The 23,282-nt window shown below is 39.2% G+C and overlaps 1 protein-coding gene across 2 annotated transcripts in view; it reads right to left on the reverse strand.

Moving 5' to 3' along the window:
• Positions 1 to 583: 583 nt before the first annotated feature.
• The window catches only part of LOC143279690 (sorting nexin-30-like), a 24,841-nt gene continuing 2,142 nt past the window's right edge, over positions 584 to 23,282 (reverse strand). The window contains exons 3-11 of one of the 2 annotated variants that reach the window (XM_076583790.1): positions 21,869 to 21,979; positions 21,053 to 21,214; positions 19,742 to 19,937; positions 16,748 to 16,878; positions 15,877 to 15,945; positions 14,367 to 14,453; positions 11,891 to 11,995; positions 10,445 to 10,597; positions 584 to 5,719 (exon numbers count right to left, since the gene is read on the reverse strand). In XM_076583790.1, coding sequence (XP_076439905.1) covers positions 5,390 to 5,719; positions 10,445 to 10,597; positions 11,891 to 11,995; positions 14,367 to 14,453; positions 15,877 to 15,945; positions 16,748 to 16,878; positions 19,742 to 19,937; positions 21,053 to 21,214; positions 21,869 to 21,979 — 1,344 coding nt within the window. In that variant the 3' untranslated portion in view covers positions 584 to 5,389. The remainder of the gene's footprint in view (positions 5,720 to 10,444; positions 10,598 to 11,890; positions 11,996 to 14,366; positions 14,454 to 15,876; positions 15,946 to 16,747; positions 16,879 to 19,741; positions 19,938 to 21,052; positions 21,215 to 21,868; positions 21,980 to 23,282) is intronic. The other variant, XM_076583791.1, reaches the window with a different exon arrangement.

The following is a 23,282-nucleotide window of genomic DNA, read 5'->3' on the forward strand; positions in this document are numbered from 1 at the left end:
TTTGGTCACTTCACATGATTTTATAGTGTGTTTTTTTTAATAACAAACATGAAAAAAAGGATTTATCTGTCTACTTTATCCAATGTTGGCAACTTCACGTGATTTTAATAATTTTGCAATAGGCAAACTCCTAAAATGACGCAGATGGAAATTTCTGTCCAGGGGCATTTTGCACAGGGGAGGGGGACAGGAATTCCCATCCCGGGGCACTGAAGGGGTTATCTGAATGACGATAAAAACACACCAGAGAATGGATGGAAGTGAGGGGGGTAGGGAAAGGAAGGGAAGGACAGGAAGGAATGAGAGAGAAGGCAGAAGAACAAGAGAACACAGAGAGGAAATCACAAGATCTTAATTCTGACCACAATTTTTGTTGTTGTTGTTGTTGTTGGTAATTTTTTTTTTAAATGTTCTGACATCTTAATCACTGTTTCCCCTTAGACCAAAAAGCACAAGCTAGTATCAATTATGCTTTTGACTGGCTGTAAAGTGCGTAATGCATTTTGTGTCACAATCATTCACACACACTCAAACTCAAAAACGAACTGGTGTCATGCACCAAAAAACACAAACCCAGTGACTCTTCATTTTATTCATTTATTTATTTATTTCATATTTAGGAGCATGCCACAGTATCTTAATAAGGAAGCACAAGTTGTTTTTTAAGGAACGTGTTCTACAATCAAACTGGATCAAGAGAATAAAATATCATCTCCTTGTTCCTCTGTTAAAGTGACAAGGACCATCTAGTGATAATACTGAGGTTGGGGTCAGGCTGTGAGGGCATGCAGATGACTGACTGGTTGGGCCAGTCCATGCCTAGGGCCATAATCAAGAGCCTATCATGCCTGCCGGTAAAGCTGTACCTGCTGGCAAATTACCTGAGGCAAGGCAAACTGCCTCAGGGTAAAGCATACCCAGTATTCTACCTGCAAGTCTCAAAGTCTAAACCCAAAGGCAAATTTGCCCTTACTACCTGCCAAGGGTGACTGCCCACGAAGCAGAGGTAAATATGGCGGATCTTTTGTAGTGGTTTTCTTTTTGTGAGAAAACAGGCATGCTTTGCAGATAGCCCGTGTTTTGCGAACTTTCTCAACAATGCTCTGAACTATGGTGCAGTGAGAAGTAAAAGAGATGCGCAGAAGGGATTCTTAACTCTCTCCATACGAACGGTGAAAGAGACGATGTTAACAGCGTTTCATCCCAATTACCATCATCAAAATATTGCAAGCGGAACGCTCTTATACTGAAGAGGTGAATGTTGACAAAGAATACCACAGTTCTGACGACAGAAGCTAAAGGTTGGGTCATTCAAACACCCACTGGACATCCGAGGGGTCTGTGTAGAGGAGAAGAGAGGACTGGCCGTACTGAGTGAGTTAATTATAGACAATGGGTCAGCTGCCAGTGCACCGTGTGTGTCTTGAATATGAAGATAACTTAACCTTCATGTTGAACTGTACCCGGGGGTCCCTTCCATGTCAAGGGTAACTTGCCTGAAGTTTGTCTTGAATACGGCCCCAGGAAGGCTCTGTGGCCAGCAGTGTGGACAGGGAATGGAAGTTGGGAAGTTTGCTGGCGCCGCTGTTCTTTCTGGCCCGCCAGCACTGTTCAATTGCTGCGGCAATCCTGTTGGTTTTTGCAGGTTTTCATGCCATAGTGGACATCTGATTGCCACTTGACTCTTGTCTTGAGTTGTCTGCTTCCACATGACAGGGAGTCTCTTTTAACCCATTCTTCTTCTTCTTCTTTGTTCGTGGGCTGCAACTCCCACGTTCACTCGTATATACACGAGTGGGTTTTTACGTGTATGACCGTTTTTTACCCCGCCATGTAGGCAGCCATACTCCACTTTCGGAGTTTTTTAACCCATTCAACTCTGGGGAGTTAACAGCCTCGGCACCCTCAGTGCCATTGTGTTGCAGTAATAACAAAGAAGACTTTCCGTTAATCCTCCAAATTATATGCAGACACATCCTCTAGAAATACTGTAGGTGAGTACCCTCCCCTTACCATTTATGAATATGTAGGAACATGGAAATCGTTTGAACGGTACAAATTTTGAGGCCAGAGTGAAGCTCAGCGCAGGGCTGAATGAGTTAAAGAGTCCTTTGAAACACTTTTTTTTGGGGGGTCTCCTTGGGAGCACTTGCATTATAGACTTTCGCCCGTGGGATTAAGTATCTTAATAAGGAAGCACTTTTTCTTTTTAAAGTGACATGGTCTAAGACTACATTAAAGAATTCAAAGGACTTTCGTTGTGCATCACATTAAAAGGAAAACAAATCTCCATTTCAAAAAAAGAATGTTATCTAGCATGTTACAGAGTGAAAACCAAACACAAATGCAAGCAACAGAAAAAAGGCACAAAAAAAACAACAACAAAAAGAAAGAAAAACAGTGATTTATTTCAAAACTTTCTTTTATAAGTAGGAAAAAAAAATATTGGTTGTTTGATGCTTCAAAGTGTGCAACATTCACAACACAACTATAAGAAATAAAATGAAATGACAACAGAATATTCTTATTTAAAAATTACTCAGATTCTTCTTCTAATTGATAAATTTGTGGAATGCTGACTGCTGGCAATGCTTTTACTTCTTCTTCTTGTTGTTGTTTCTTTAATGGTGTTATAGATATACTTCTTTCTTTTTACTAATGACTGGACAAATAGCTGAAAGAGAAAGCAAAGAAAAGTGTCATCAGAAGAAGACATTCAAGCATCAAAATCACACCACAGAAATGCTCTAATAAAAAAAAAACAATAGTCTCTCCAAAGAATCATGGAGGACATCACATATAAAACGTAGTTACTAATTACAAAAAACAATAGCCTCTCCAAAGAATCATGGAGCATATTTTGTATAAAGCATAGTTACTAGCACTAGTACTAGAACTGTTAGCAGTCTACACTTATAAATCAGCAGAGTGAAAAATGTAATAAAGCTGTCCTTTCTATCGTTGGGGGAAAAGAAAAAAAAATCAAGACCCAAAAAGTCTGCAGAAGCCAAATTTTACATGTACATAATCAAAGTTTTTCTTTCAGTAAGATCACAGCTTGGAAGATGCTGCATGATCAAACATGAAGCCACAATCAAAGCAGACAACAGCGCAATTCCTCGTCTGCTGTGGATCCAAATTAAGCACAATCACAGTTCAGCTGCCATCACCACAATCATTGTCTTTGCGATATTGTCACTGTTTGTGATAGTGAAGAGAACAGCTCTTTGCATTTTGACCTGTCTCTGACATGAAGGTTCCAGTTTTCAGCATCACGAGTGCTTCAATGCGAGCATGCTGACTGATCTATGAAACTATGAAATAAATAATAATGATGCAGTGGATTGCAGACTGAAAATTACAGTACAGGCTGCGTAAAAAATGAATAATAGAAATCCTTTTTATCACAGAGGCAATTCATCATTAGTTTTCTTTCTTATCTTCGTGGATCAAAGATCATGTTCACTTCAACACACTATAAAGAAAATTTGTTTTTCTTTACTAAATGGTTTGTTGGGTTTTTTTTGATACCAGTGCTGTCGCGTGAGAAACAGAGAGGAAAAAGTGTTTAACACAGAACGAAAGAAAGAGAGAGACTGGGAGAAAGAGACAGGAACATTGAGAGAGTTGGCGGAAGATCCCCAATAGGTGATTTTACTGCCTTTTCCCACTGACAAAATAAACCCTTCTCTGAGAAATTCCAGTCAGCGTTCCAAATGAATGAAAGAATGAAAATGAAAAGCTACAACTACAACTCTACAAGGCACAAACCCTCGCAAAATATAAAGCAACCAGCAAAACAACAAAAACAGAAAAAAACGCTAAAGCGATGAATAGATGGCACAAAATGTACACAGGTGTGCATGAATCAACTCTGCGTTTTAGACTTGGCATGTACACACCAACAACCACATTCATAACAAAAGAAATCAAAGACCCCCATAACCACATTCACAACAAGAGCATAAAGCACCAACCCAACGATTAATCAGTATATACACCAAAACAAAAAGTAATAGATGTGAAAATTTTGGCGATCAAAAAAGACACCAATAACCAAAATCCAAGTGGAAAAAATGAACTAAAAATATAAGTATTCATGATTTCTTGCCAAACATGTTCATAATACGTCATCATAAGTATTAAGAATTAAGCATCAATCTTAATCTGAACACACAGTATATAAAGAAAAGAAAAAAACGTAGTGTACATACTTTATTGCCCAACATATTTATAATGCGTCTACAGTATTTTGCTTTTCGCGGCGTAGCATCCATCTCCGACATGAAATTAAAAAAAAAGAAAAACCCCCCCCCCCCCCCGAGAAATCATAAATCTGGGTAATATTCCCAAACAAATTAATTAAAACTTCAAGTATATCTCACATGCTTCAAACTGACATATATCTTTCTTCGCAAGAGACAAAAAAGGCACTATGTGATTTGATTGATATATATTTTTTTGTAAGTAAAACAGCTCTTTCCCATTGAAACAATACAAATGTATATTCAACCTCAAACCTGTACAAATATTCAATATTCTCAAAATAAGCATCATTTAAAAATAAACATCATTTATAACAAGTTAATCAACCGCATTCCTAATGATTGATTTTTTTTCTTTTCTTTTTTTTTTCTTTTGCGCAGAACAGCAATAAGCATATACAGATATGTTGGTGTCTAAAAGCACCTCTGCATGTTGATATAATCCCCTCTTTAAAAATATAAGTCATGAAGTTGACCTACTGGCCAAATCACAGTCACATCAAAAAGAATGCTGAATACAAAATCAATAAGACAATCATTGGTGCCCATTACATGAAAAAATCATACATGTGTTTTATCAGAATACAATGTTTTTGTTGTAAAAATTTTAGTCCCCATGATATATCATAGTTATTAGGCTAAAGACAAAAAGAAAAAAAGAAAAAAACTAGTGGAAAAAGGAAGAAGAAAAGAGAATACAGAAAAGACAGGAGTGAAGTCAACACAGAAACTCAAGACTGCTCTGCGGCTAAATATTCATGAGACCAATCCAATGTTTGTGAACACCTCATGACAAAATTTGCACTTCATATTGCCTGCTAATCCGCTGTTCAAGTAAACATGATCACAGACACAAACACATATACACACACGCATACAAACACACACACACATGCACACACATACAAACACACATACACATACACACACACACAACCTTAACATCCCGACACCAACACCTGGCCCCTCCTCATCCACACACACACGTACACACACACACACACACACACACACAAGTACTCACACAAACACACACACACACACACACGTACTCGCACAAACACACACACACACACACACAAACACATACACTTCACACAAAAATACTGCATGAATTCTAAGAATCAGTGGCTATCAGCACCATCAGACTCCACAGCAGACACGACATCCTCGTCAGACAACGGACCGGCAGCAACGCCACCCTCGCCTGACGTGCTGGTAGCAGAGACTGTGGTGGTGGTGGTGGTGGTGGTGGTGGGGGAAGGTGTGGCGGTGGTGGAGGTGGTGGTGGTGGCGGTGGCAGTGGCAGTGGCCGGTGTCTCACCGCTGCGTCTAGCCCTGGAGAAATGGACGATGTCCGCGTCTTCCAAGTCTGTGGCGCCCACTTCCCCCTCCTCCTCCTCCTCCTCCTTCCTCTGGATGCCGCGGATGGCGTCTTGCCATGCCAACAGACACTGAAACACAAGGCCGTGTGACTGACAGAGTGTGAATAAAGCGAAGGAGAGACAAGAATAATGTGGGAGGACTGGGGTGAACACTGAAACACAAGGCCGTGTGATTGAGAGAGAGTGAATAAAGGGAAGGAGAGACAAGAATAATGTGGGAAGACTGGGGGTGGACACTGAAACACAAGGCCGTGTGATTGAGAGAGAGAGAGAGAGTGAATAAAGGGAAGGAGAGACAAGAATAATGTGGGAGGACTGGGGTGAACACTGAAACACAAGGCCGTGTGATTGAGAGAGAGAGAGAGTGAATAAAGGGAAGGAGAGACAAGAATAATGTGGGAGGATTGGGGGTGAACACTGAAACACAAGGCCGTGTGATTGAGAGAGAGAGAGTGAATAAAGGGAAGGAGAGACAAGAATAATGTGGGAGGATTTGTGGTGAACACTGAAACACAAGGCCGTGTAATTGAGAGAGAGAGTGAATAAAGCGAAGGAGAGAAAAGAATAATGTGGGAGGATTGGGGGTGGACACTGAAACACAAGGCCGTGTGACTGAGAGAGAGTGAATAAAGGGAAGGAGAGAAAAGAATAATGTGGGAGGATTTGGGGTGGACACTGAAACACAAGGCCGTGTGATTGAGAGAGAGAGAGAGTGAATAAAGGGAAGGAGAGACAAGAATAATGTGGGAGGATTGGGGGTGGACACTGAAACACAAGGCCGTGTGATTGAGAGAGAGAGAGTGTGAATAAAGGGAAGGAGAGACAAGAATAATGTGGGAGGATTTGGGGTGGACACTGAAACACAAGGCCGTGTGACTGACAGAGTGTGAATAAAGCGAAGGAGAGAAAAGAATAATGTGGGAGGATTTGGGGTGGACACTGAAACACAAGGCCGTGTGACTGACAGAGTGTGAATAAAGCGAAGGAGAGAAAAGAATAATGTGGGAGGATTTGGGGTGGACACTGAAACACAAGGCCGTGTGACTGAGAGAGAGAGAGAGTGAATAAAGGGAAGGAGAGACAAGAATAATGTGGGAGGATTTGGGGCATTGGGGAAGGGGTATCTGGGGGCGGTGGCGGATGTAGGGGTGGCAGAAAATAACACAAAATAACTAACTTCACAAAATGACAAACAAAAATTGAACTTTTGACTGAAGTCTGTCCATCTTTTTTTTTTCTTTTTTTTTTTCAAAAACTATTGTGCACTTTTTTTTTTTATGAGGAAAACATACTACAGTGCAATATGAACATACATATTTTTTTTACAGTTGAAAGAGTTCTTCCCCCTCCCCTGTACTCCTCTCTCTGTGATCCTGCGTACTGATAACTAAAATCGTTTTCAAACCCACTTCAAACATCAAAACAAACAAATTAAAAAAAAATAACCCAAGGCAAGCAAGTGTACGACTCTTGCTATATGCACATGAATTAGAACCAGTTCAATCCAAAACCAGTGCTGAAGGAAAGCAGTGGGCCCTACCTTCCTACGCCAAGCTCTACAAACAGTGAATACGACATCACTCTGCACTACCACAATGGTTGTAAAAGTCTCCCGCACCTTACCGTTAACCAAATCTAAAACAAACCATTCAACATCTAAACTACAAGAACTAGTGTAAAAAAAAAAAATCCACAAAATCCAAATACCCAAAGCCATGTCCGATCCTGGCACCTGACAATATAACAGAATGAAAGAATCTTTTTTCTTTTCTTTCTTTTTTTTTTAATTGCGTTGAACTATAGGTATATGCCTATATTGAAAAATACAAACAAAAAACAAGCAGACAAATAAAACAAAACAGAAAAAAAAACAAAAATAAAAACAAAAACAAACAAAAAACAAATAAACAAACAAAAAGCAGTATACATTATACAATAGTTTGGAGAAAGACACGGAAGGCATTTGGCATTTTACAGCACTTTCCCAATAAAAGTAGATATAAGTAGTCTAATTCACAAAACAAACAGCAACAAGCATCTATCTACTCCTCTTGCTTCATGGAAGGAACTTAATTTTCTTTCTTTTTTTTTTAGCAAAAAAACAAAAACAAAAGCAGTTCACTATTGACTGGAAAAGAACAAGAAAAGTAAAGGGCATTTTGTAACACTTTCAACTGAAAAGTAGAATTCAAATTCACATATGTTATATAAACAAATACAACCATCAATCAGTTTCCCTTATGTCATAGAAAGAACCTTTTCTTTTCTTCTTTTTTTTTTTAGATATATATTTACTTCTTTATTTCTTAATTAGTTTCTCTCTCAGTTATAATTATATAAAAAATAAAATAAAATAAAATAAAAATTTTAAAAAATAAAAAACGCAAATGAATCAATCAATGAAGAATCTGTCAAAATTAATCAGTGAATCTCAATCTAAAAAAACATCAATCTGAAAAGGGACTCCACAAAAAAAGACAAAGTTCTGCTGTAAAACTACACCAAACCACCAGATGTCGCATAAAATGTCGTTTTAAATACCTTGGTGGTTGTGACAGAGTGAGTTTCGAATGCCTGTGGCCAGAGGAAGAACGGGGAATATTATTTATACATTTCGAATACCTGTATAAATGTGAAAATGCTTTGCACGTGGTAAGTGTGGGTGAATCGTGAGCTGTGCATGTTCATGTGTGTGTGTGCGCATATGTATGTGCTGTTCCGAACATCAGTGTTGTCAGGGTTCCATGTTGATCAGCCACAGAGTGGAGGGACCCTGTGGAACTGGGATGTTCACTGAGGAGGTGCCCAAGTTTCCCACGAGTGAGTGGGGTGGACATTGACACTACTACTGTGAGTAGACGTAACTGGCCAGCCTAGGACTGAGACGATCCTGGGATTGGATATCAAGTTGTGCAGAGAGAATTGACTTGTGACAGTCAAGACATTTGTTCCTGGTTTTCTTAAAATTAATTTTTTTTCAAGATGAAGAGAGAGAGTGAATGAAAAACTTTTTTTTTTTTTGTCTTAATAATTATATTTGGCTCAGGGGAAAATTCCTTGTGTCTGTTTTTTGTTTGTTTACTGAGAGAGTGAGAGACTGAAGACTGAAAACTGAACTTGCTAAAATATTTCTTCCATTATCTTGTCTGTCTCCTCACCCACTTAGTAACAGTGGTAAAGATACCCTTGATGGAGCGTATGGTTCGAGTAACATTTCTCCTCACAGAGACTTCTTCAAGTTTTGAGAGGGAACGTTAATTTGGCTAAGTGAGGGATGAAAAACTAATCACAAGAGAACAAACTGAGGACACCAGACATCAGATATCTCTAGAACAGCTTCTGATTTCTGGTCTTTCCTAAAGCAACAGGACACTTGGTAGGGAGCAGTGATGTATAGCCCCATGTCTGTAATGGTCTGGGAACTTTTTTCTTTTTAACTCATTCTACTCCATTCATTCATTCATTTTGCCCGTCGCTCCTGGTGGAGCATAGGCCATCGACGACCCCTCGCCATCGCACTCTGTTCTGGGCTGTTCTGGCCAACATTCTACTCCAGGCATACCCTTATTATTTCCCCTGTGGACCACTATTCTAATTTCGTTTATTCTGTCTTGTTACAGTTGGCGTTCTTGTTACAGTTGGTGTATGATTTTCGATTTGTGTTCGTATCTTGTTATGTACTATCCCCCCTCCAATATTCCTTGTGACCCTGGTACACTTGGTAATAAAGACATATTCTATTCTAGTCTATTCTAAACTGAACCATTTATGGATTCAGGAAGCATGAAAACAAAGTTTTCTTCTACTGATTAAATCAACAATTCTCCATCGATTTTCGCCATTTTAGTGAACCACACTGTTTTTACTGCAGTGATCTCATGTTGTGCTTGCCCAGGGGAGTTGTAGCAGGCATACAGCTGTAGCGTAGAAAGGGTTAACACAGCTGTACCTTTTGTGGAGGGTATGAAGACGAAATTCATGTACTGGCAATTTGTCCACAATATGATATTCTGAGAAAGAAATACTTATCCAAGCATATACAAAATTTAAGAATTCCGATATTACCCCACTTAATTCAAAATGTCAACAGCACTGTGTCAAGAGATGTAGCTATGTTTATTTTTGATTTGTTAAAGCATAGAGCAGAAAGCGTTCAGTCTCAGATGAAAGACATGTTTCTAAATTACCCTTACCTGATTAATTTTGTTATATTATCAGTTTATTCTTTCTAAAATTTTGCTGTTCGTCCAACACAAGAATCGGTTTTCATATGTGTGTGTGTACAACATGTGCATTTATATGTATACAGGTCAGTGGCCTTACATTAAAACAGTTCTGAGTTCGGAGTTTGGAGTTCTTTTTTTTGTTTGTTTGTTGTTGTTTTTTTGTTCATGGGCTGCAACTCCCAGGTTCACTCGTATGTACACAAGTGGGATTTTACGTGTATGACCATTTTTACCCCGCCATGTAGGCAGCCGTACTCCGTTTTCGGGGGTGTGCATGCTGGGTATGTTCTTGTTTCCATAACCCACCAAACGCTGACATGGATTACAGGATCTTTAACGTGCGTATTTGATCTTCTGCTTGCGGTATACACACAAAGGGGGCTCAGGCACTAGCAGGCCTGCACATATGTTGACCTGGGAGATCGGAAAATTCTCGACCCTTTACCCACCAGGCGCCGTTACCAAGATTTGAACCCGGGACCCTCAGACTAAAAGTCCAACACTTTAACCACTCGGCTATTGCGCCCGTCAGTTTGGAGTTCCATACTTCAAGAGGGCAGGGACTGACCTTTTCGTAGTGCTCGATCTGTCTGTCAGCCATGGTCGTGAGGATCTCCTTCAGCTCGTGCCGCTTGGTTTTCTGCCAGCGGTCCATGTCGGCTTTCAGGTTGGCATCTGCCACTTCTGTTTTGTCGTTCAGCACTTCCTTCTGCTTCGTCAGCTGAAATGGGCAGGAGTTTCAAGTTTTGATCAACCTTTCATATTTCGCAATTTCCAAGCTTCCTGCTTTCATAAAGCTCTGATTCCTGACAATTTTCCAGTTCTAATAAATCTTCAACTCCTGATGCTTTTCAAATCTTAATACTGTGTACCTTTAACACCGGACAATTTTCAAGTTTCAAGTTTTAATCGACCTTTCATGCCTAACAATTTTCAAGTTTCATGCTTTAATAAAGCTTTTAATTCTTGACAATTTTCAAGTTTTAATAAATCTTCAACTGACAATTTTCGAGTTTTAATATACTTTTAACACCAGATAATTTTCAAGTTTCAAGTTAATTATAATCGACCTTTCACACCTGACAATTTTCAACTTTCATGTTTTGATAGCTGTAACTCTTGAAACTGTCCACATTTGAATGAATTTACTCCTTACACTTTTCAAATTTTAATATACCTTTAACACCAGACAATTTTCAAGTTTGAAGTTTTAATCGACCTTTCATACCTGACAATTTTCAACTTTCAAGTTTTAATCGACCTTTCATACCTGACAATTTTCAAGTTTCAAGTTTTAATACAGTTTTGATTCCTGACAATTATCCAGTTTTAATAAACCTTTAATTCCTGACAATTTTCTAGTTTTAATCAGTCTTCAACTTTTGACAATTTTCAAGTCTTAATAAACTTTAAACTCCTGAAAATATTTTCAAGATTTAATAACTAACTCCTGACAATTTTCAAGTTTTAATAAACCTTGAACACCTGACAATTTTAAAGTTTTTATAATCCTGACAATTTTCAAGTTTTAATGAACCTTCAGCACCTGACAATTTTCAAGTTTTTATAAACCTTCAACTCTTGACAATTTTCAAGTTTACATAAACTTACTCCTGACAATTTTCAAGTTTAATGACAGTGACAAAGAAAATAGTGCCTTTGTGTTTCACCAATCGAAGTGACATTCTATTTTCTAACCATTCCCGAAGGTTTGGAGACATTATGTTTTAAAATAAGAAAGTTTCAGGTCTTTTATTGTACCATCTTTTTTTTTTTTTTTTTTTTTTTTAATGCAGTGATATGTTGTACTGGTCCAGGAGAGATGTAGCGTGCATGCTGCTGTGGAACAGAACAAGTTAAAAAAAAAATCAACTGTGAATTTCAGTCCTGGCAATGTTAGTACGTCTGTCACACTCTATGTGCAACGCTGACTGATCACAATAAAGACCGACTGGCCTGGCAACGCGACGCGACGCGACAAGTGTTGTGGCGACTGATTTAAATTTATACCTACGTCAGATATCTGCTGAGCCACCTTCTCCTCTTTCTGTTGCTTCACATCTTGGGGGTCTTTGCCCAGAAAAGTCCCCAGAGAGTATGTCTGGTCTGCGATCTTCACCTGCAACATTGCAGTTAAGCAGCTGTGAATTGTTTTCATTTTATTTCATAATATCTCGCTATTTTTTTTTTCTTCTTTTTTTTTTTTGCTGCCCCATTATCTGCATAGTTTTTTTTTGGAGGAATTAATCCCACAGTGCTTATTGTACTGAGGCCCTCCTCCACACACAGCCAAATGGGTTCACCAGCAGTTCACAGGAAACCATCAAAGTTAGGTCACCAGGAGGCCACACACCAGAGGAGACCCTGCACCGCATCAAACAGAAGAGCCAGTTCTGAATCAGCATACGCAGGACACCATCTATTAAGCTTTCCCCTACTGACAACAATAACTGCAAAGTCCCAGAGCCAGACTGAGTAAATAAAAATAAGAGAGAGAATTATTCTTCTGCTGTTTGTGTTACTACTTCTAATTCATCTGTTGTTGTTGTTTTTAATTTAATTCTGTTTATTTTGCATGTGAGAAGAAAGGTATCTAATACAAACATGAATCAATAAAAACCCAGCGGCCTACACACACCCTTAAGAAAAATTAGTCAGTCAAAGATACCTCTTTTTTTTTCTTCTTTTAAAAAAAAAAAAAAAAAAAAAAAGACATTTCTTCATGATAGAATGCACACATAGAATGATACACACACACACCACCACAACAACAAAAAGATGAGAAAAGAAATCCAAAAAGCAAGGTAAAAAAAAGTTTTCTATTGGTGAAAATAAATGAAAAAAAAAGGGCCTTCTAAACAATCACAAACAGATACTGATAATGGTATTCTAAGTAACAGTTGGTGTTTTTTTTTTCAGATTCTCACATTCCACAGGCAAAGTACATGAACAGGGTCAACAACAAAAGTATACAAACACTAATTTGTTGAGATCTAGTTCTTGTCACAGCAGAGAAAGGGTCCAAAAAGGAAACAAGTGAGGGTTTTTTTCTGTGAGCTGATTTTTGTTATGCAACTTACCTGGCAGAAAATCTGGTCAGTTTGAAGTTTCACGGCGCTGTGTGCTTTTCTGTGGGTCAGTGTTGCTTTAAGTTGGGTCAGATCAAGTTGATTATTACTTTGTATACACTTGTAAAATGTAGGAGTCTCCTCTTCTTCAGAAGCTACACTGCCTGCCCAGGCTAAATCATCAACTTGCTACCAGAAGCGAGTTTCTTACATGCTAGTGAAGCAAGGATCTCACGAGATGCGCTAGGAAGGTGTGTTTCTTTGTCCCACCTTGCCGCAAGAGTGACTGGTTTCTCGCGAGTCAAGGCTAGATGTAGCCTTCAGAGCAACTTTGCTGCCAGGTAAGCATAAAATGTGTTTTAGCCACTACGCATAAAATGTGATTTAGCCACTAGTGTAATAAAATCAAATACCTAGTCAATTGTGACATTCTCATTACATTCAAGCAAAAGATTTTCAGTCCCAATCAGATCTGAGGGTATTTCGGAATTTGCATCATTATGGATGATAAGACAGACAGAAACCAATGCACAGACAGACAGACAAAGCTTATCTAAAATATGTGTGCAGAGGGGAACATGCAAGTCAATGGATTGGCCAACAATGTGTCAGAATTTCTCCTCTCCCCTCTGTTCCCCTGCCCCACCATCTTACCCACCATTTACATATATATATATATTTTTTTTTTAATACATTTTTGTTTCTCTTTCATCAGGCTGACCTATGGTGACTAAAAATCAAATTTCATGTTAATATTGATGGCACCATTATTTCACTTATCTGAGTATCCATTTGTTTTATTTCTTTACTTACTGTTTATGAATACGTTATCTGATACAAATGAAGCTGTGGTTCATCAGCCGTCATGTTAAAATTGAAGTGCAACGTGTGAGCACAGTATAAGCTTCAGGCTTGTTGATGCTCCTCTCCCTTTGTTTGCATTGTAACCATGTGTACTGTTGAACAATTAAAGATTACTGACGGGCGCAATAGCCGAGTGGTTAAAGCGCTGGACTGTCAATCTGAGGGTCCCGGGTTCGAATCACGGTGACGGCGCCTGGTGGATAAAGGGTGGAGATTTTTACGATCTCCCAGGTCAACATATGTGCAGACCTGCTAGTGCCTGAACCCCCTTCGTGTGTATATGCAAGCAGAAGATCAAATACGCACGTTAAAGATCCTGTAATCCATGTCAGCGTTCGGTGGGTTATGGAAACAAGAACATACCCAGCATGCACACCCCCGAAAACGGAGTATGGCTGCCTACACGGCGGGGTAAAAACGGTCATACACGTAAAAGCCCACTCGTGTGCATACGAGTGAACGCAGAAGAAGAAGAAAGATTATTCAAACCACATGTAAGTCATGGAAACATGATGAATCATTTCCGCAAACCAGCATGCCTAACAAAATTGTACATACATGTTCTCGTTCATCTTTCCTCTTGCTGAGCTCCTCTTGCACTCTGTCGTATTCCATCTGTATGGCGTCCCGCTTCCTCAACACTGCCTGCAACACACACATCATAACATTATCATCTGGGGGGGTGTGCAGACTCTCTTTCGTCGGATTTTAGTCAGGACTCCCTGGATATCTTTAGTGAGAACCGCATGTGCATGCACGTCTCCATTTCCTTTCTGCAGGTCACCAAAAGGCTAAAATTCAGTTGTAGAAATCGTAACACTATCATTTCCGGGGGTGTGCAGACCCACTTTCGTCGGATTTTACTCGGGACTCCCTGGATATTTTTTAGCAGGAACTGTGTGTGCATGCACATCTCCATTTCCTTTTTGCAGGTCACCGAAAGGCTAAAATTTAGTCGCAGAAAACGCTGTTTTGATGAAAGGATTTTGAACATTTTTGGTGACTATGTTTGCAAGTTTATAAGGTATATTTGGTTTCAAAATTACACCCATTATTTGCTTTAGTCTCTATGATTACTTTGAGCATGTTTCTTGTCATATATCTGCCATTACGTTTTCAAACTAATCCATTTATCACTCATCACTCATTCCCTCGACCGCTGGGGTCGTTGGGGGGACATGAGGAAGATGTCATAGCTCGCTACGCCGTTCTGTTGGCAGCTGTCATGAGGAGATCTGGCATCGTCATTTTGGTCCATTCCTTGACGTTGTCGGACCAGCTCTTTCTCTGCTGCCCCCATCTGTGCCCTCCCTCTACAGTCCCTTGCAGGATGGTTTTGGAGAGGGTGTTATGTCGAATGACGTGACCAAACCATGCCATCTTCCGTCGTTTGACAGTCGCCAGCAGTGGTTCTTGGGGCCCAACAAGGTTGCTGACCAGGTTCCGCACATAGTCATTGGTCTTGTGCTCCTTGTAGGAGATGTGTAGTAGTCTCCTCAAGCACTTGGTTTCGAATGCAATCCATTTATAGACTCTGCCAAAAAGTTGTCTGAATAAAAGCAGTGCAAACTCAGAGAAGCTAGTTACGGTGGTGGGCTACCCGTGTCGTCAGGAGACCTACTTCTTACACTGCGAGCGACGAAAAGTCCATCACAAAAATTGGCTGCACACCCTCCCTAATATCATCGTCATGACTGTTTTTCTTGTTATTGTTGTTGTCGTTGCTTCTGTTAATGTTATCAGAATTAATATTATCCATTTATTGCTGTTCTTTCTGTTATTGTTATTATTATAATTATCATTGTTATTATTACTATCATTTTTAATCTCATTATTATCATTATCATTATTACTATTATTATAATTATTATTATTATTATTATAATCAACTTTACTATTATCATCATCATCAGCAGCAGCAGCAGCAGTAGTCTTATTATCATTATTATCACTACTGCTATTGCTGCTACTACTACCTCCATCACCACAACCACCACTCCCACCCCTATCATTTTCATCACCATTATTTCAGAAGAAGATTTCTGAGACAGCCAATGAAATATTTTACCTTGATGCATTCTGTGTAGAGCACATATTCTTTCAGAGGCTGGCAAAGACCATCACCAGTCGCATCAACCTGCACAAAAGGTCTGTCAGTACAGTGGGGGGGAAAAGACAACAACAAAAGGCATGATGCAATGGCAGCTTAACTAAACCTGGGACTACGACAAAAAAACAAGAGAAAGACGATGACAATGACAAGACGTTTCACTGCGGGCAAAATGAATAAGCTCAAGCTTCAGAACACCAGGCCGACGGGCGCAATAGCCGAGTGGTTAAAGCGTTGGACTGTCAATCTGAGGGTCCCGGGTTTGAATCACGGTGACGGCGCCTGGTGGGTAAAGGGTGGAGATTTTTACGATCTCCCAGGTCAACATATGTGCAGACCTGCTAGTGCCTGAACCCCCTTCGTGTGTATATGCAAGCAGAAGATCAAATACGCACGTTAAAGATCCTGTAATCCGCGTTCGGTGGGTTATGGAAACAAGAACATACCCAGCATGCACACCCCCAAAAACGGAGTATGGCTGCCTACACGGTGGGGTAAAAACGGTCATACACGTAAAAGCCCACTCGTGTGCATACAAGTGAACGCAGAAGAAGAAGAAGAAGAACACCAGGCCTTCACTTGATTTTTTTTTTTTTTTTTTTTTTTTTCAGAATAAAGTAAAACACCATCAATCAATAAACATACATAAATCAGTGTATACATCTTACACAATTTTTAACCAAACCCCACCAGCAAATTCAATTAAAACTTCAGTTATGATATGAAAAACTTCACACACACACACACACACCACACATATACACACTAATTCTACTCCAACTACTAACACACACACACACACACACACACACACTACAGAGAGCAGTACCAAATCTTTAAGGTGGTTACAGCTCTGGTCAACAGCCGTGTACAGAGACAGGAGCGGCGCTTTCAGCTGGTCTTCAGAGTTGGCCCACAGACTGTAACACGGCGCCATGCCAGACAGCTCACTGTGGTAATCTGTATCAAAGACACCACACCATACCACACATTGACGGGTGCAATAGTCGAGTGGTTAAAGCATTGGACTTTCAATCTGAGGGTCCCAGGTTCAAATCTCGGTAACAGCATCTAGTGGGAAAAGGGTGGAGATTTTTCCAATCTCGCAGGTCAACCTATGTGCAGACCTGTTAGTGCCTGAACCCCCTTAGTGTGTGTATGCACGCAGAAGATCAGATACGTACATTAAAGATCCGGTAATCCATGTCAGTGTTCGGTGGGTTATGGAAACAAGAATACACCCAGCATGAACACCCCTGAAAACAGAGTATGGTTACCTAAATGGCTGGGTAAACGAACAAAACCGTCATACACGTAAAATGTTACAATGTGTGTAACAGTATGTATGTGTGTGTAACTGAAACCTGACTGAATGACACAGGAAACGAATGACAAGCATCCAAATGGCAGCTGTCAGTCGGCTCTACCCACGTAGGCAGCCTGTTGTGCAAATGATTCTGTGCTTGTAAAGCGCTTAGAGCTTGGTCTCCGACCGAGGATAGGCGCTACATCACCACCACAACATTACCGCCATGTAACCTCCATTTCTAATAATATGTAGTATGACACATGCCACTAGGTCAATAGTGCTACTGTTCATTAGGTAATAAAAATAATCTAATATCAAAAAAGGTACTACTGAACACCACTGATGTGACTCAGAAGCAGTGCAAGGTCCAATGATGTGTAGCCTCCTAGCGACCTAACATCGATGGTTCCCTGTGGACTGCCAACGCTGGAACTGCGACAGACAAACTCCAGTGTGGCCGACTTCAGAATGAGCAGCTTGGAAATAATGCCACTGAAACGGCGCAGATGATGGGGCAGCAAAAAGTTAAATATATAAATAATTTTTTTTAAATCTAATAGATAAAAGCCAAATGGCCACGAGATGTTCACATGGGGCAGTTTTTGTTCACTTTCTCTAACGAAAGGGCTGCATGGATCAATACTCCATTCCGCTTACATGCTCTTCAGCTCCTAAGCTAGGTTCTTGTCAAAAGTTTTAAGGAATGAAGACTTCCCAATTGTCATAATTAGTGTAAACAAATCAACAACATATAATAAATAATAATATGGAGGCTTATATAGCGTGGTTCCCCGCTTTCAAGAGCAGGCTAACCGCGCTTTACAGTAGGAACAGATATGTATAATAATAAAAATGAGATAAAACGATATCACACCCACATAATTATCATTCACTGCACAAAAAAGGTACATCATACACGCACGCACACACACACGCACGCACACACACACACACACACACACCCCACTAATAAATCCACCTAAAAGCTAAAAACGAGTATCAATAGAGATAAACGAACAAAAGAGTAAAATTTTTATCGAACGAAAGAGTAAAATTTTTATCAACTACACATTGTAGAGATAACATAAAATTCATCTACTTGAGTAAAATAAAACACCACAGACACTTCGCACAAAAGTAACCAATTTAACAAGATGCTTTAAGCATGTGAAGTAATAATTCAATCACACTTCCCCACTCAGTCACATAGCGCATAGACAAACAATATTTAACATGCAGGTCATTACTCATAATCACAACAGGGAAAGCACTAGGAAGTAAAGTAAAATTTTGAGTAGCCAACAAAATGAATAAAAGACTAATGATGGTAAAAACAATGGTCTCAGTATAACAGGACACATTCCTGTGTGCCTGTGTCACATGAAGAGAACAGTATTTATTGTTCATTGTAATGTTGAAACAAATATGTCTTTAATGCTTTTTTGACTCACTTGTGTAAACAAAGTGAGTCTATGTTTTAACCTGGTGTTCGGTTGTCTGTGTGTGTGTGTGTGTGTGTCCGTGTGTCTGTGTGTCTGTGTGTCCGTGGTGAACTTTGACATTTTCTCTGCAAATACTTTGTCAGTTGACACCAAATTTGGCATAAAAATAGGAAAAATTCAGTTCTTTCCAGTCATCTTATTTAAAACAATACTGCACCTCTGGGATGGGCACAAACATTTTTTTAAAAAAGCCTAATTATATGCAAACTGCATTTACTGTTATATTTATATTTTTTGTATTCTCTAAACTTGGCACTTTGACCTCTTATTCTGACACAACAACAAGAGGAGTCATTATTATCATTTTTTGTTCAAACAGGAACTTCTTTTGCTAAGCATGGAATTTTTATTTATTTTGCAAACGTTTTGGTGCAGATAGTAAAAAAGGGAAATTACTTTGTAATTAATGCTAGGGGACTTAATTTATCACAAGTGAGTCTTGAAGGCCTTGCCTCTCTTGTTGAAAGTTTGTTTGGATCTGATGTGGTGAACGTTAAGTGGCGACAACCTGCTGTGCAACTGCAAACCCATGCAATAAAATAACAAAGATAGAGTCAGTCTTGCCAGAGGACAACACTTTTGTTGCCATGGGTTCTTTTTCAGCGCGCCAAGTACGTGCTGCTGCATGTGGGACTTTGGTTTATTAGCTCATCTGAATGACTAGCCGCTCAGTTTGAATGCCACAAGAGGAAGGTGGCAGAATGATCAAGATGCTCATCTGCCAATACACTTTTCATGATGGTCTGGGTTTGACTCTCGCTCTCACCCTCCTTCCCATGTCTGACAACAAAGACAAATGCAAAACCAAAGACATGACAGTGTAAATTCCCCTTCATGTACAACAAAAGACAGCAAAAATTCCTCTTGGCGTAAGACCTATAACAGTGTAAACTCCTCTCAGTGTAAGTCTTTCGCAGCTAACTTGAAGAAAGCAATTTTGCTGAACATTTGTACCACCCTGTTCATGTGTCCCGACAATTCTTTGCTGTCCAGAGTGAAGTTCCACACCAACCTGTTTGCTCTCTCAAAACCCGGCCAGCGATGCGATCCATGACGCCCATCTTTTCACCAAAGACGCTGACATACTCGTACATGTGCGTGAACTCGGCAGGCCTGTTCCTCAACATGTAGGACGCCCCCAAGTTGTGAATGGAGTCTGTCATTTGCGAGAAGATTCCCTTCCCTTGCTTTCTGTATGACTGGAACTCCTGCAAAAAGTTTTGGAGAGTGTTATTAATCAAAGACGTGTGCTTTTTGCTTGAATCAATTTTTTTTTTTTAATCAGAATTTCTTTGATTTTGAAAACACAGACTCTTCTTTGCAAGACATGTCAACTCTTAATTCTAATAAAATCAAAATAAATCGGCATTTCTTTGATTTTGAAAATACAGACTATTCTTTGCAAGAAGGAAATAAAAATATTAAAAAAATCATACTGCTTAAAACATAGCCGACCTCAAAGGAGCCATTTCAGGTTTGATTATACAAATCAGTTCACAAAAATTGTCGAAGAGATCACAAAATAATGTTAAAGGTCAGTTAAAACAATGACAGAAAGACCAATCCATCCACGTCTCATTCAGTCCATGCAAAATTAAAATCAACTTTAAAATACTGAAAACAGCATAAAAAGACCAATTTCTAAAACAGATGTAGGCGTGACGTAAAATTTGAACAGAGTTAAAATATCCATTTCTCTCTCTCCTCCTTCATCACAGTCCCACACCTCTTCTTTCTTCCCAGCTCAACATCAGAATGATAATTCATTCTGACAAGCTGATTTCTTTTTTATTTTCTCTCCTTTTTTCTCTTCCTTTTTCTCTTTTTTTTTTTTTTTTTGTTCTTGTATATATTCTACCCTTTATCATTCAGTGTAGTGTAGATCCTATTTAGGGCAGGGACCAGATTGAAAAAGAACACAGCAGCGCTGATCTGTTATACTCAGAAACAAAGACTAAATGTTTTCTCTCTCTCTTGTTTGTACATTACTACATGTATTGTTCTTGCCATTTTCTTTGAAATGTGATAAAATTTTGAGCCCCCCCCCCCTCTCTCTCTCTCTCTCTCCCTTTCTCTGTCTCTCTCTCATTTCATCTTTACATCATTACTCTCTTCACTCTCATCCCCCATCCCCTCCACCCCTCTCTCTCTCTCTCTTTTCCTCTCTTCTTATTTCAATTTTCACTCTTTGTTTTTTCTTGTGCTTTTCTTTCCTAATTTTGTACCCCAGGGCTGGGTGGAAAAAAAAAAAGCATTCTTGTCACTGTGATTATCTCAATATCCTGGCAAATATAAAATTTCTTCTGTTCGTTTGTTCTCTTACTGAGGCTTTGGCTGTGAGAAAGACATTGAAGTTCTTGTCAAAAGAGAGCACAGGGTGGTCTGCCAGACGGAAAAGAAACTTCTGCAGCGCCTTCATCCGCATGTGCACAAACTCCAGACTGAAGTGATCCAGGCGAGTCAGGGTATGCTTCTGAGGAAGCGGCTGAAAATAATAATATATGATGAAAAAAAAACTGATAAAGAAAATAATAACAATATCAGTAACTTAATCTATTCATAAATGCCTAACCAAACACATTTTGCTCTGTACTTTATAATACAATAAGAATGCCTTAAAAGTGATCAAGGTGGGTCAGCTTGTGCTTCTGCAGAAGCAGTTGAAAAAAAATAATGATGAAAAGCTATATATAAAAAAGAAGAAAATAATAACAATATCAGTAAGTTCATCTATTCATAAGTGTCTAATCAGACACATTTTGCTCTGAATGCTTTAAAGCATAACAGTCCTAATAAGAATGCATTTCACCATCCATCAAATTCTGCAGTCAAGTGAAAAAAGGAAAAACTACTAACTACTGTACTGGACTGAGAACATATTTATAAACATACATCACAACACAAAATCTGATGCAGAAGTGACATGTTTCGACCTACGGTTCTTCTGCAAGCTAAACAATAAAACATGCAGACAAAAAAAGATCAGATGCACCACATCTGTAGAATGACACCTTGAATATTGTAATGAAAATGGATAAGATGTTAAAGTCATTTCTCTTTTCTAAAGGAATGATACCCAAGAACTAAAGAACCAGATATGGGAAGAAAAACAAACAAATCTAATACATTCATAACTGACCGGCACAAGATGTGTAGGGTAGCATTCTTCGAGCCGCTCACGCAGCCACAGAAAATCGTTGAATCGTCGACGCACAGTGTATTCTGAACTTTCAAATTCAGCTCGAGTTGTCTGAAAACCAGATACCACTGCATTTAGTTTTATATCTCATTTTCCCATTAAATAAAAACAGGCTAATTGCTCCCTACCTCATGGACTAAACTGGACAAAATGCAGACTATAGCGTCTGTGCAATACCATAAACAAGAAAACAACAATAAAAGCTAAAGCATTTTGAATTCTAATGGAATTTAGTTAAAAACTTATACACAATCACAAATTTCCAAGCAAGTGGTGGAGGGTGGTTGAGGACATGAGCAATTTCCAGTGTTGCCATTTAGCACAGATTATCATACATATATTCTCATATTCTCATATATTGTAAGAACAGTCAATAAGCTTTTAAAGTCTTCTATTAACCCTTTCGCTGCCAGGAAAATAAAATTTAATTGAAATCTACTTGCCAGGGTTTTTTCACAAAAAACGGGTATAAATTTTCCAAAAATTCTGTGCTCTTTGTTATTGGAGAAAGACCCATAAAAGTATATATTTTCTGAAAGGTAAATGAATAAAGAATACAAAACACATGCTGTTTTCCCATTTTTTTGTATTTTTAGTGACATGCTGTTGTTTTGAAATCAGTGTTTTGTTTTTTGTCACATTTTCAACTTGTTCAATACAAACATTAGTCAGGTAATTTGCTCAAAAACATATTTTCTGGACAAAGGGATATCTGCAAACACAAAATCATACTAGAACGACCACAATATATATATAAGAGATAGATACACAATACATTGTGACTTCTCCAAGTGATAAGATGGATGTGAGGCCACGCCCCCTCAGTCTTCACCCCCCTCCTCCTCACCCTTCTCACACGGTCACTTGATTCAGTTCTCATCAGACCGCGTTGGCTGCGTGCCAAGAATATCGCTCTGCTGCTAATTCGGTCATCTGTCGACTGCTAACATCTGTACAGCCGGCATCACTCACTGACAGTCGCATCTTGGCCACTCTCTTGATTGCTCCCTTTATTTTCTATCAGATCATCCTATAAATGTTCATCACTATCTTCTCCTTCGAATTTACGCTTCAATTCTTTCTGAGCATCAGCTAAAGAAAGAAATCTTGGTTGATTTAGTTCGTCACGATTGCATGTCTAGAGCACGGCGTCAGTCCGACATTTTGTTGAGCAAGCGAGGAGAGAAGTCAGGCAAACGCTTGGACAGTGACCCAACCAAAACGTTCAAATAAAGGACTGCTTCATGACGTAGATGGGGTTTCTAGCTATGAATAGAATCTAGAGAGATTCCCCAGGCTAAAGCTACCACTATTTTTGTCAACGAAGTGAATGCAAACCAGGGAAAAGTCAGAA

This window comes from Babylonia areolata, chromosome 3 (assembly GCF_041734735.1).
Source record: "Babylonia areolata isolate BAREFJ2019XMU chromosome 3, ASM4173473v1, whole genome shotgun sequence".
Taxonomy (NCBI): Eukaryota; Metazoa; Mollusca; class Gastropoda; order Neogastropoda; family Buccinidae; genus Babylonia; species Babylonia areolata.